Genomic DNA, 14,774 nt, shown 5'->3' with positions numbered 1-14,774 from the left:
TTCCAATGGGGTAAACTCCTATTTATACAAATACAAGAGTCAAATATTAAGAAACTAAAAAAATGGAAACTAAGAAAAAGAGAAATGTTGATTACAATTAATGGTAATAAATAAAAGATTTGGACATCCACATAATTATTAATATTTATAACACTCCCCTTTGGATGTCCATAATAACTGCCTTATTAAAAATCTTGCTGAAAAACTTAATCAAAAGAAAAAGAGTATAGTGCAAACTAACTCCCCCTCATTTAGGCATTCATGAAGATCTTCTAATCGACGAATTTCGATCTTGTCTGCTGTCTTCTCAAATGTTGATGCTGGTAATAACTTTGTGAATAAATTTGCAAAATTGACACTTGATTGAATATGTTGAACACCAATATACATTTTCTTGAAGCGTATAAAGAAGAATTTGGTGAAATGTGTTCTAACACTATCTCCTTCAATGTACCCTCCTTTTAGTTGAGCGATGCAAGCAGTATTATCCATAGAGAATTGCTTGGGTTGATACTTCTTTATTGAGTGCAATCCATATGTTTCCCAAATATGTTATGTCAATGATCTCACTCACACACATTCTCTACTTGCTTCATAAAATGCAAGTATGTTAGTATGATTTAAAGTTGGCTCTTTAAAAACCTTGTCAGAAAAACCCAGTTGGACAAAATCTGAGCTAAGGAAAAAAGAGTACAATATATATTTCATATTCATAATTATTTGCAAGTTGCCTCGTTAAAAACATTGCCAGGAAAACCCAGTGGGACAAAACCTGAACTAAGGGAAAAAGAGTGCAACATAAATATGTCTCCCCCTCATGCACATATGATCCATAATTCTTTTGGTGATAATAGATCTCATAAGATTATTGTTATCACTTTCAAAATATCACCATATACAATCTTTGATCATATATTTTCTATAACTCTTCCAGAGTATGTATGGACTTCCAATTATAGATGAGGGGTTTGTGGAACAGTAATCTTTATCCAACTAATTGTATCATTCATGTGTGTAGACAACTTTGTTCATACTAAAATTTAAAATTTCAAGTAGATATGAACATAACACATTAATGGTACTATAAATTTTCATTTGTGACAATGATGGTACTCTAAGACCATATATTTGTTCCATCTCGTTGTATGATCTTAATTTCCATATCAAATGATCATATATCTATAATTCTTGATACATATGAAGTACTTCAGGACTTCATTACTAATGAACAAACTTTATACATTTAATATTTCTCGATATACAAAAGAAATAAAAGTTTGTTCTTCAATTAATCAAAAACTCTTCAAGAGTCTATCACAACGTATAATTTACAAATTTATACTGCATAGACAACCATAGGTATTTTTCAAACAATAATTTACTTACATGTCTTTATTTCATACAAAGATCTTTGTCATATAGTGCGCGCGACTTTGAATTTATTGTTGGGTTTTGTGCCCTAAATAAAACCCATTACAATCTGATTAGTTATCAATTTAGAATTTTGAAGTGATTTATGTTTACATGTATTTTACATGTTTATGGTTTAATATACATATGTAATATATGCACAAAATCAGTTAAATCCAGAACATACATTCATTCACAATTACAGTATTGTCAATACAGTGGAATGTGATTGTGATTATATGATTCAAAAGACTAAGTCCCTGTTCATCAGTGTTTTGGATTTACACTAATGTGATAATCAGCGATGAAGTATACTTACACTTGGAGTAAGTGTTATGTTCTTTTCAGGACATTGGTAAAGTATACTAGTTTCGAATGTATGTAGTATACATTGGACTGGACCGATATTGAACTTAGATAAGATATTATAAACTTATCGTTGTATCTTTCCAAGTCAATATCAGAAGTTGATCTTAGATTAAAAGAATCTAAATCTTGATATGCTTAGGCTCAATCTCAGGAGTGCTATTCATGTTCTTTGATTTATTAGTTAAGCCTACTTTTGGGTCAGGGTGATACGTATATTTTGGGAACATGATAGCATAACTAAGTGGGAGTGCTGAACATAAATATGGAATCTATAGCTTCTACTGGTGTATAGAAGTCAAGTGATGATTCCCTTCGAGCTTAGTTAAATAGAAGTAAATGGATGAGCTCTTGTTTCAGTGACTATATATTAGATCACTAAAATATCATTTACAGGTAACTAAGTGTTTTAAGGGGCAAAATACATTGAGGGATGGAAACGGTAAATTTATCCCATCTCGATGTAAATCATCTATATAGAGGATCTTTTAATCACATTAATATTATAACAATGGTTAAATGAGATAGCATATGTATATCGTGAAACATATAGTATGCTCTATATAAGTCTGAGAGTGCAATTCCAAGTTCTAAGAGTGGATTCAACAAGGAATTAATAAGTTAGGGATTTACTTGGTAAATTCGGTTCAACTTATTGGAAGCTCAGTAATATAGATCCATGGTCCCCATTCTAGTTGAGACCATACTGTTTGTAAGACTCTATAATTGATTTATGATTAATCAATTATAATTCTAAAAGTTAGACGAATTAAGAATAGTATTAAGCATAGAGTAGAGCTAGTTTGGCCTAAAAAGAGTGGTAAAAAAGATAGAGAATGGTTTTACAAGTTGTAAAAATGTAAAAAAAAATTTGTTGAGGTCTTTATATGTAAAGGCGCTCTTTCATTGTATTTGTCTTGAATAGTTTGTGGATCAATAATAATCTTGCTGATTTATAAAAAAAAATTCTAAAAGTTAGACTATGTCTAATTTGTGAATTCTCACTGTTTAAGGGTGAAATTGTAAATAAAAGGGTTTCTAGGTTTAATTATTAATTGAAAGAGACTTTGTATGTCTAATTAATAATTATTTTAAATGACAATATTATTTAATAATCCATTTTAGTTATTAAATAATTAGTTTTGGCATTTAAATGGTTAAAATTGGAAAATGGCATTTTTAGAGAAATAGAAATAAAATTGAGGAAACTGCAAAACCCTAGTGAGGCCCATATCACACCTATCAGCCACTATAGGTTGTTTCCCAATTATTATTTTCAATTTTAATTGCCAAGTAATTACTAACCTAAACCTAGCAATAATAGGAAAGTGGTGGATCACACTAAATAAGGCAGTTAATCAATTACACAGTAAAAGAGGAAACTGTTTTATTTGGAAAGTTGAGCTCTCCCTTTTTCCTATATATTGCTGCCCCTCTCTTCTCTTTGTATGCTATTGTATCACACGAAATCAAGAGAGAAAAAGAGAGTGAATTTCGAATTCCTTGTGAGAGAGAAGTGCCCACACACAGCATACAGTACCTCAATCATAGATTGGAAGACTGTGAAGGAGCACATCCAACTGAAGGACATTCGGGCTCATATCTTGATTATACTCTGCTACAGACAAGAATCAAGGGTTAGAGATCTGAGTGGAAGGAGACACTTAATTCCGCTGCCATCACTGTAAGGTTTCTTAACTTTTATGTGTTTTTATTTATCGTTTTAGAAGTTCATATTTAGGTTGTTAAATCAACATACTTGTGAGTAGATCTAAGATCCTGGTAATATTAATTCCTACATTTATATCACTTAAGACATGTATTAAATTCTTCTAGAATTTTTAGATAAGGCTTATTTCGAATTCTCAATATATTAGGAGCTCCAAATAAATAACTTTTGTTACAACATTTATGTGACGCTTATAAATCCTCATAAAATATATTCCAGGTTATAATCAAATCATGATTATATCTTCTCAATATTCAAGCCTTACTTCAATCAATCTCATGTCTATGCAAACTTTGTACAATAATTCATTATGCACAAATACATATATGCAAATTTCTCATTAGAAATATTTATTTGCACACCCTATAGGTCTTACTTCACTTTATGTGAGTAAATTTGCTTGGACGTGTCATAATATTTTGGCCAAAAATCAAAATGCATGTCGATAATTCTCGACAAATCTAATATCATGATCCTTGCTATCTCATGTTAGTTTATTGCATATACAAACATTCAACACCTATTGTCGACAAAAATTTCATTATATGATAATTTCCTCCCATATTGACATAACTTATAGAGATCTCTTTAAATTACATATTTTTCAAATATGTTTATCATTTATAGGTACCTGTATAGAACCACTTCAGGGATTCAATTATAATTAAATGTGTTATGTCTAACTTCTTTTGGGAGTCTCTTCCAGAGTACCGTTTCCATCACGATTATCATTTTTAAATAATCAATACTTTATAACATTAAGGTATCTCCATGAGTACCTCTAGATTTAACAACTTCAAGATAAATCAAATGAACATTTATTAATAATTTCTACATTGTTCATTTACGCTTTAGGCGTTTTCAACTCATTCTATCTCAACTTTGAGTAATATTGATTTGCAGTTGGTATATATTATTTTGAACTATATCGTTCTTATATACTTTGTGCAAGGATCATTTTTCAAAAATTATCATCGATCTCAACTGCTTCTCTCCCCCTGATCGAGAGAATTTTTAAAAATTGTGATATATAATAATATTAATATACCTGTAGATATTTCAATATATCACAATGAATCAATATTTATTTAAACTCATATATACTATATGACATTGAACTTCAGGTTCAATAAACTTTAGTTTCAAGTTCAATATTTATGAACTTAATTCATTTCTAAGAATGAGTCATACGTGTATAATTAGAAATACATAAATTTACACATTTTGTAAATACATGATCATATAATCTTATCACATCGATAAGAAACTATGCAATAAAAATCTAACAATGACTCAAGATTGTTAAAGAAATATAATTAAATATTTTCTATGTGCAAATATATGCACATTCTTCTTTTGAGTCTTATAAATTAACAATGAGAAGAATCTTCTGGTTCTTCAACAAAATTTAGTCAAATCCTTTGACAATTTATTGCATATGATTGATCATGTCAAAATAACTCAATTCATGAACTTCAGGTTCAGTATAATTTGTATTTCAATGAAACTTTCACAAGGTAATGTAAAATCACTACAACATATAAGTAATCATAACAAGTTTAATTTTTATATACATGAATAATATAATTATATTATTCTCCAAAACATATACACTCTTCAGGAGTCACTATTATGTTTATCAAACTTTATATTTCTTCAGGAATCACTATCATCAATTCAATGATGTGTATAATTTAAAAGATACATGACAACTTTATCATGTTATTGTAATGGTCAAATAGATATAACCATAATATATCATTCCTTTTTCCTAGTATCTTTTTAACAAGTCGTCTAATTTATTAATAGATTATTCATCAGTCTAATTATCATGACTTGATATATTATATATTTAAATGTACAACCAGTACATATAATAAGTTATTTATTATTACTTTCATAACTAGATAAAAGTTATACATCTTAGGTACATACAAATATATTTTACTACTCCAAGTAGCAATTGTATGTAAGACTTCTTCAGGAAGCTTTTCAAATAATCATTTTGTGATTCTTTATCACTTTGATTATATTAGATCACTAACAAATATTAGTAAGTTATATATTCACTTCTGGGAATATGCAAACTTAATTAAATAGTAACTGCATATATACATATCTTGTACCAACAATAGTTTGAAACTATTGATTTCAAGAAATAATAAAATATGTATATATTAATTTGCTTCTGGTATTACCAATATATGTGAAATCTATATTCTTTGAAATAGAATTTTATGTCTATTCATTATCTTTAGGGAATGATGTTTAAATATTCTAAATGTACAATAAATTTGTACAATTCACATTCTATTAAATAATCAAATATACTTTTATCTTGATTATAAGTGTGTCCGTACTACAGGTACGCGACCACTATTATTCAATTCCACACATGATATATAGAGTTCATGCACTTTGATTGTGTGTGGTATCTCATCTTTTAGTTGTTTCCACTTTCTTTTGGAAATATTTGAGTAGTAAATAATGCCATCGATTATTTAAAATCATTACATTCACTTCGGGGAATGACGTTGAACAAGTAGAACATTATTATAAATTTCTTAAAAATTTATTACTTTTTCATCTATAAAAATATAAGAAATCATTCAACAATTTCTTTTACGATATTTCAAAGAATATATTAATGCAATTTTTGCATAGTCTCCAAGATGTATGCAAAATATAATCTTTAATATATGTCAGATTCAATAATTTCCAACATTGCAAGTAATAACAATGTATAATAACATGACTAATACGAACAATCTTTAAAAGTAATTGAGTTCAATTCGTATCATTCTCTGCAGGGAATGATGAACAATAAATACATGCCTCATGTATTTAAATAACATTAGTCATGCTCATTGTTATTCTTATACTTTGATGTTTCAATGCAATTTTCTTAACATTCTTTTTTGGGTTTCAAAACCCACTATAAAATTGCATCAATAATAATCATTTTTAATGATTCTTTAGTTGTATTCACATAAATACAATCTTTTTTTTTTCGACAAATATAAAACATTTACTTCAGGAAATGTTTGTCAAAATCTATATCGATATTAGATTACTTTTCATTTTCCTCAAAGAATACAAGAACATATCTTTATATATTAAAAGTGCCTATTTAACGGCAATTCTTGGTTTAACAGAATATGCTTTACAAATAAAAGAATATTCTGTTAAATTTAACCCCAAAAACAATCGTCCACCATTTTTTGAATCGTGACTGTCAAATCTACATATTCTCTCTCTGAAAACTCTTTTGTTTCTCTTAAAATTCTCACAATCCAAAATCCCAGACACCGGTCTGGCTTTGATCCGGGGATTAAATTGAATCGTCGATCCTTTTCTACAGTTCCTCGGGAAAAGCCTTTGCCTCTTTCTCTTTTTGCGTTTGGATTTTGGTGTGATTGAATAGTGGTTTGTGTTTGGCAACCGGGAAAACAGGTGAAGCGGGATTCCGTAAAAACGACGACGGCGCTACGGATCTGTTGGTGGAGAGTCGGAGTAGCTCTGACTGTCTGGTAGGCCTGGAGTGCTTGCTAGACATAGTCAGAGCCCTGGGTATGGGTTCGTGTCTTTCGGTGGAAGGAGCATCTGCCGGGGCCGGAGGTCTTCTTCCTTATGGTTCGGCTTCACCATCATCACCCGGAGGAAGGAGTAGGGATAGGAGAAAGATTCGAAGGACAATTTCTTCTAATTCGTCTTCTTCAGCATCACCTTCTTCTCCCTATTCCACAATCGATTCACATATAGAGAAACGGCTTCACCGTGTTCCTGGTCGGATTTGCTTGAATGGCTGCTCTGATGTCACCTCGCTTTTCACAAAGCAAGGGCAAAAGGGGGTCAACCAGGATGCTATGATCGTTTGGGAGGTATTTTCCGCCATCTCTTTCTTTTTCTCTGATATAATTTTGAGGGTTTTGAAAAGTTTGAGAAGAGATTGATTTGTTAAAAAAGAAAAATTGGTTTTTTATGGTTAAATAATAGTAAGGATTGAATTGGCTTTTATCTTGGAGTGAAGTACATTTTTATTTGGATTGCCATTTGAATCAAGGGTTGCTGTTTAAAAGGATAATGAAAAGTAAATGGCTTAATCATTACACTTTGTAAATATAGTTAATGGTTTGCCTTCTGGGCTTTCGAATCAAGATAGACTTTTATGCTTTGGAATTTATGGTTTTCTACTGTTGTGTTTGCGTAATATGACTTCGCCTCTTTCTGTTTTTCGATTAGTATCTATGTTTCCTTTATCTTCTTCGATTTTCATCGATCGGTTCTTTTACTCATTCATTCTTAATTAAAAAATCGGAGAAGAAGATGGTGTCGGCGAACAAGGAAATGGTGGTCTATTGCTTCAATACTCTTGTCTCCTACTACAACAACGAAGAGGTTCCTCCTCCAGCCTTCGATGATGGTCAACAGTAATTATTCTTTTCCGTTTTTTTTTCTGGGTTTTTTTTTATTTAATTAAAATATCATAGAATATGCATGTGGAATTTAAATGTTTAAACACCATCTTTTGACTGATCATGATCGTTTCAGCTTAAAAGTTTCTATCTTTTTAAAATGATAATTGGGTTTCATCTGAAATTATTGAAGTGATGAAAGTTTCGTAATTTATATTGTGTTGTGTGTGGTTGAGTGGCGTTTAGTTTTTAAAAAGTTTAAACCTTTACGTACTGAGTTGAGTTTAGCTCTAAAGGGCGATTTGGGATTTCATTTTTGTTACTGTTATTGTTATTTTTATGGGTTTCGTTTTGTCTTGGTGTTTGAATTGGCAATATTGCCTTTCTTGGGTTTCCTTGTGAAGACTAAGGGGAGTTTGAACAGTTCATTTGCTTGATCAATTTGAGTTCTAACTGAGGGTCCTTTTTTCATAATGTAGTATTTGTTGTGACTCGATAATGCAACTGAATGGTCAAGTGTGTACTCAACTCAATAAAATCATTATAGTTTTCTTAAGCTTTTCTATTAGTGATGTTCGAACAGGGGAAGATATTACATTGGAATAAAGGCTTAATCTTTGTAGTTAATAGTTTTATGTTTTTTCAGCAAGATTTGTCACATCTCCAATGTTGAAGTCATTGGAGGTTAAAATTTCAGATTCCCCATATGTCCATTGTAAAAGATAATAACAATCATAGTAAGTTTAGTCACTTTGAAGCATAATGCTAAAATTTGGGAGAAATGGGACTGTCTGCAGTGAAATTCCATTTTGGCTGTTCTTCTTTGTCTATGTTGTTATCTTTCATGGTGCTTATATTATGTTGTTCTGTTCTGTTCTTTTCTCATAATTTCTTTTTTTTTTTGAAGAAATTACAATAAAAAAAGAGGAAATTTTTAGTTTCATGGTCTCTATACATAAATAAACACCATATAAATATATTCTTTTCACATAATTTCTTGTTAATGGAAAAGTTACGAAGTAGAATTGTAGATATCTACATTTTTTCTGTGAAAATCATAATATATTTTACTTTGGTCTTAGCCCATTGTTTGTCACTTGGAAAAAAGTTGTAAATGGTGGGGACCTCGTCTACGTGGATGCATTGGAACCCTGGAAGCACGGTGGTTGGTTAATGGGTTCAAGGATTATGCTCTAAACAGGTATCGTAAAAAAAAAAATGAATTTCATGTATTGTTCTAATGGTCACAAGCCAAATCATGTAAATTCATCTGCTTGTATGTTTACTGTATCTTTAGGTATTTGAGAACTATACCTCACACACAAAATGGTAGAAAGAAACGATAGCCGAGTTACCTCAATTCTGTATTGTTTTAGGAAAATGTACATTCTTGCTGAAATGAAAGACATGAATCGACAGGGACAACATGCATGGGATATTTAGACCAAGATTCTTATAATCTTCTTACTGTCAACATGCAGTTTCTGTTTTGACTGATGATGTTCTTAGCTTTACTTTGTTGTGATACTTTGCAGTGCTTTGAGGGATCGTAGATTTCCTCCCATACATGCCAAAGAATTGCCCTCTTTGGAGTGTACAGTTTCTGTATTGACTGATTATGAAACCGGTGACAACCATCTTGATTGGGAGGTATGTGTCTCTTCATTTTGGATGTTACCATGTTCTTACTCCAGAAACTTTTTAAAAAAACTTTAAATTTAATTTCTATTTAAATCTTTTGGCAGTAATATATGATTTGTGTACTTTAGTATATGTTCAAACATTTAATTTCTACTGCTATATATTTGAATGTAAGAACTTTAGTCCTTTGATGGGTTTGGTTATTCTGTGGTGATTGGATCAATCTTTTTATTCAATATGAGATTAGCATGCTCACATAATATACTGACACATATTTATTCAATATAATTCCATGGTACGGGAGATACGATTTCTAATGAAATCCTTAGTTTTAGCATTACTTTTGCTTAATTCAGTTTTGTATATGGTGAAGGCCCTTTTCGGTAGCTTATATAAGTGTTTTTTTAGACAAGGGCCAATAATGTTTGATGGATATTTGAGTAAAGCTTAATCTCTATAAGCTTTTTCGTACTGGTTTAGCATCTTAATCAAATCAATAACAGTTTCAATCTGCTTGGATATAACCTTTTACTGATTTTGGTTTGGTCTATAAACGCGAAGCAAACTCTTATGTTATGTTCAGATGTCATGTTTTTCTTTCTTATTCTAAACTAACTATATGTGATTGTTTTAAACAGAACTACCATGGGAGAACGCTTCAAGGCGCCTTGGCTTGTTTTGCTGAGCCCAAATCAATGCTGATCGATCCATTGCAAAAATATCCCAGTCAAAGGAAAAGCAACAAAAGAAGTTGAGTTGATTGCGGAAACAAGAACAAGAGTCTGAAACTTAAGAGCTTGCAGTATGGCATTTGTATTGTATGTGCCGTTTTGTACAGGATCATTAAAGAAAAAAATGCAAGTGCAACAATGTTGTCTCTGCCAACAAAACTCATGGCTAATGGATTATAGGTATACATATTTACTATATTTGTGTAATTAATTATTATGCTATGTATGTATAAAACTCTTGATAGCTCTATCATAAGAAAAAAGATTAAACAACAGACATAAACACAAACACACACACCCACACATTCATTAACTACTAAGTAGAAAAATGGATTTTAACAAGTTAATAATTTTGTCTACTCTCAAATTCTATTGCACTGTTTTTTTTGTCTTTTGTCTTTTCTGTTGGTACTTTACAGAAAGACAAGCGGACTGGTAGATAGATTTTTTTGTTTTTCTGTTTTTGTTTAAATATGAATTTGAATTAAATATATATTTTTTGTGTTAAATAAATATAAATTTGTTTTCTATTTAAAAATTATTTGAATTATATTTAAATTACTATTTTTTATTTTTTATTTTTTGAAACAGCTAGATATTTTTAGTTAGGCCTATAAATATCACCATGAATTAAGGAAGCAGTTTTATAAGATACTTATTTTTCAGCCTTTCATAAACCACTACCACCATAATACTACCCATGGTTTGAACTTCAAAGCCAGTACCTCGTTGCACCATTCACGACTTTTGAGGGCAGCACAGTCGCGAGCCACTGTCATTGACCAAGCTAAAATTTTTCAATATTAGTTTTATATAAAGCTGGACATAAACTTAAACATAGCTTTATATACTCTTATTTGAAGATCAAAACTTGGTATATATCCTTGTGTGTCTATACCAACATTTCAAATTATTATTTTCTATTTTATTACTGTGTACTACATTACTATTTTCTATTTTTTCTTAATGCAATCAATGATGTTCTTTAGATGTTTTACTATTTCCTAAGTCCTATTGGCTTTTTTATTTCTTTGGTGTTTGAGAAGTCTATGCAATTTGAATTGGAATTTATTTTTTGTATTAGATAAATATACATTTTGAATGGAATTGGACGTAGAGCGTTTGTATGGTCATTGTCATTTTTTATTTACAATGTCATTTTTCTTGTAGATTCCTGCCATTTATTGTCGGTTTAGATTATTTGTGTCGTACTCTCCATTTGAATATCAGGTATTTTTTTACTCATTTTAATTTATATTTATTAATGTATTTACTGTGATATTTAGATTATTTGTGTCGGTTAAGCACATTATAACTAAATTAATATTTGAACTTCTTGCATATTCATACTAACCGTTACATATTTTGTATAAATTATTAGTGCAAGGACATATGTACAACTCGACGATGGTACAGAGTTGCTAGATGCTGTGATGTTCGGTGATATTGCAGAAAACATATTCTCATGTACTGCAGTTCAATTAAGATCATATTAGGACGAGGTAACTATAAAAAAATAAATATGTAAAATTTATACATTTTCGTACATAGAAATACATTAAAACTTATAACTAATCATTTTTTTTTTACAGAAACATAAGTGGTTTGTCCAAAAAACTACGAAGCAATTATCAGCCAAAAAATGGAGAATTCAGTTGTACGTAGATGCAAACCGAACAATGGCTTCAAAGTACAATCAGTTCACCATTCAAGCAGTTGAACCAATGGAAGATTAGGCAGAAGTTACCTTTTTTTTTTTTTACAGTAATTTTATTTTATTTAGTGTTGAGACTTTTCTTGGTGCCGAGCTTCTTTTTCTTTCTCTTGACTTGTTATTTATGGATTTACATGGAGTAGTGTATGCTAGTATTTCATATCAGGGACGGAGGGACTTTAGCCCATGTGTGGGCTAAAGCCCTCACTCAAATATATACATCAAATTTTTTATATGTAGATATATACATATATTAATTCAATTTGCTCAATTTATTAAAGTCCAATTCACAAAAGCCCTCACTCAATATATTCATGAGCCTACTCTTATTCTAATCAAGCCCATTTTAAAAGTAGTCCAATACAAATAATAAAAAAAATAATACTTTATTAAAAAATAAAATAATACCATTGACAATATTTTATTTTATTTTTGTCAACAGTATTATTTTATTTTGTTGAAGATGAAAATTTGAAAGATACATTTATCATTATTTTTATTAGTTTTGACTAAATATTTATTCAAGCCCTCACTCAACTAAATTTCTGGCTTCGTCACTGTTTCATATACCCAATTTTCTAAAAGTAAATAATAAGTATTATTTTATTATGATTTATATATACCTAATTATATTTTACCAACAATTATAATAGCACAAATATTAATTTGATAAAACAAATTATTCGTATGATCATGCCTTTACATACAATCTAAATAAGAAGAAATAAAAAAAAAAAAACTAAACTTTACATAAAACTAATATTTATGTGCCTCGGCACGTAACTCCTACCTAGTATATATATAAATATGTATTCATCTCTTTCATTATATATCCATCAACTATATAATGAATATTACGTTTGCATAATCTTCAGGATATATGCAAAATTTTATTGAGTACGTATAATCTTCAGGATATAAATAGCTCATTCTGGATTAGTATGACAAAATACAAGGTTGATGTAAAGTCTTTAGTTAGATGATAAAATTAATTATATTTAGTATTTTTGAAATAAGGTGTAAAAATGTTTTTAAAATGGGGAAATTTCATATATATATTTATGGGAAAATACCATTAAATTTACCTTTTTTACGGAAAAAAAAATAATTATTCAAAAACGTATAGTATTTAAAAGTGTGCAAGTATTCAAATATGTGAAAACAATTCATTCAAAAAAAAAAATATGTGAAAACAAAAATTATATAATGAAAAAAGTACTTTAAAAATCTTCATTTTTGTTCCAAAAAAAATGATTATCTTCTCCAATTCTCTCTCTTCTCTGAATCTATCTCTTCGTCGAATCACATTCGCAATTTTTCTCTTTGTAAATTATAATAGCTTTAATATGAGCTTTTTTATCTTAGTTGCGGCGGTTTATAACTGATGCTACATAGCATGTTTTAAATTGACACAAATGTTTAAAATGTCAGTTTTAAATCAATGGAAGTACTATTGGTCCCAAATTGACAAATAAAATTGTGTGCTCTTTTTGCATCAATTTTGGCAGTTGATCGATGCAAAAAGACTATTTTATAGGTGTGTATTCAAACAGTTTTTGTATCTATGTAAATAATTCTACAATTGTACAATAATTAATTATTTAATTTGAATAATTAAATTAGTAATTATAAACACGAAATTTTAATAAATTTTTTCAAAGTTTGTTAAGCGATCATCCAATAATGTTGTGGATTATTGTGCATATTTTATGGGAGAGCAATATTTCTTGGGAGTTTATATGTATTTGATGAATGATTTAATTTAATGAAGTTGTCATTTTATATAAGAAAAAAAAATGAAGTTTTTTATTCTTTATCCAATTTTCCTAAAATAGTGGTATCTCATATAAAAAAAAAAGTTATTTAGAATTTTTGCCCCTGAACTATAACTTATGCATTATTATGTCCCTTGAATTTTTTATTTTGTTAAAGATAGTCTCCAAACTATTCACAGGATAAAAAAAGTTGTAAAATTTTTGCCCGAGTGGGGTTCCTCTGTAGGGGTTACCTTCTTCTTCTTCTTCTTCCTGCTTGACTTGGTCCCTTTCTTCATCGTGTTCTATTATGAAACTGTTGGGTTTTATGTCCTAAATAAAACTCATATCAATATAATCAGATTTACTTATTAATATAGATCAGAAATAACATTTAATGTTGCATGGTTCACATGATTTGTTTCATGATTATATGTACATAATGTATAAATTCATTTGAAACCCTTTTCACATACTTGATCCTGTTTATTGTGTCGTCAACATATTGGAAAGTAAATATGACTATATGAATAAAGTTTCCTAGATTTATCAGATACAGGGTTTTACTGATATGATAATCTACAACAAGAATTTACTTGCATTTGGAGAAATGCTATGTTCTTTCCAGAGCATTGGTTAAAGTAAAGCTCAGGTTGGATGCATGGAGTATGCATCGGAAGGGACCGATATTGAACTTTTACTTAGATTTATTAAACTTACCGTAATATCTATTCAAGTCAATATCGCCTAGTTGATCCTAGATCAAATGATCTTAATCCTGTTATATTTAGGCTCAATCTCAAGAGGCTATTCGTGTTCTTTGATTTGTTAGTTAAGCCTACTTTTGGGTCAGAGTGATACGTACATTTTGGGAACACGGTAGTGCAATTGAGTGGGAGCGCTAACATAAACATGGAATCTATAGCTTCTCTCTGGCGAATAGTAAGTAAAGGATGATCTCCTTCGAGCTTGACCAAACGAAAATAAATGGTGGAGATCTCATTTCACATAAGC

At 29.8% G+C, this 14,774-nt stretch overlaps 1 protein-coding gene, 1 long non-coding RNA gene and 1 pseudogene across 2 annotated transcripts; all 3 read left to right on the top strand.

The window, feature by feature from the left end:
- Positions 1-6,711: 6,711 nt before the first annotated feature.
- On the top strand, positions 6,712-10,540 carry LOC133030210 (probable protein phosphatase 2C 74). Its single transcript, XM_061102615.1, has 2 exons — positions 6,712-7,386; positions 10,200-10,540. The coding sequence occupies exons 1-2, from the start codon at positions 7,078-7,080 to the stop codon at positions 10,314-10,316; spliced, it is 426 nt and encodes a 141-aa protein (XP_060958598.1). The 5' UTR covers positions 6,712-7,077; the 3' UTR covers positions 10,317-10,540.
- LOC115714551 (uncharacterized protein At2g38710-like) lies at positions 7,395-9,722 on the top strand (annotated as a pseudogene).
- A 928-nt stretch (positions 10,541-11,468) lies between the features above and the next one.
- On the top strand, positions 11,469-12,096 carry LOC133039866 (uncharacterized). Its single transcript, XR_009688804.1, has 2 exons — positions 11,469-11,522; positions 11,674-12,096. It is a non-coding gene; the product is annotated as an uncharacterized LOC133039866 (long non-coding RNA).
- Positions 12,097-14,774: the final 2,678 nt, after the last annotated feature.

The sequence above is a fragment of the Cannabis sativa genome, chromosome 1 (assembly GCF_029168945.1).
Source record: "Cannabis sativa cultivar Pink pepper isolate KNU-18-1 chromosome 1, ASM2916894v1, whole genome shotgun sequence".
In the NCBI taxonomy this organism is placed as follows: domain Eukaryota; kingdom Viridiplantae; phylum Streptophyta; class Magnoliopsida; order Rosales; family Cannabaceae; genus Cannabis; species Cannabis sativa.
Note: the sequence above shows the minus strand (reverse complement) of the source record. Positions and strands in the feature narration are given on the sequence as shown.

Coding starts and splice junctions, on each gene's coding strand:
- LOC133030210 (XM_061102615.1), top strand. CDS start 7,078: ATGGGTTCGTGTCTTTCGGTGGAAGGAGCATCTGCCGGGGCCGGAGGT. Junction 7,387..10,199: donor ATGCTATGATCGTTTGGGAG/GTATTTTCCGCC, acceptor TGTTTTAAACAG/AACTACCATGGGAGAACGCT.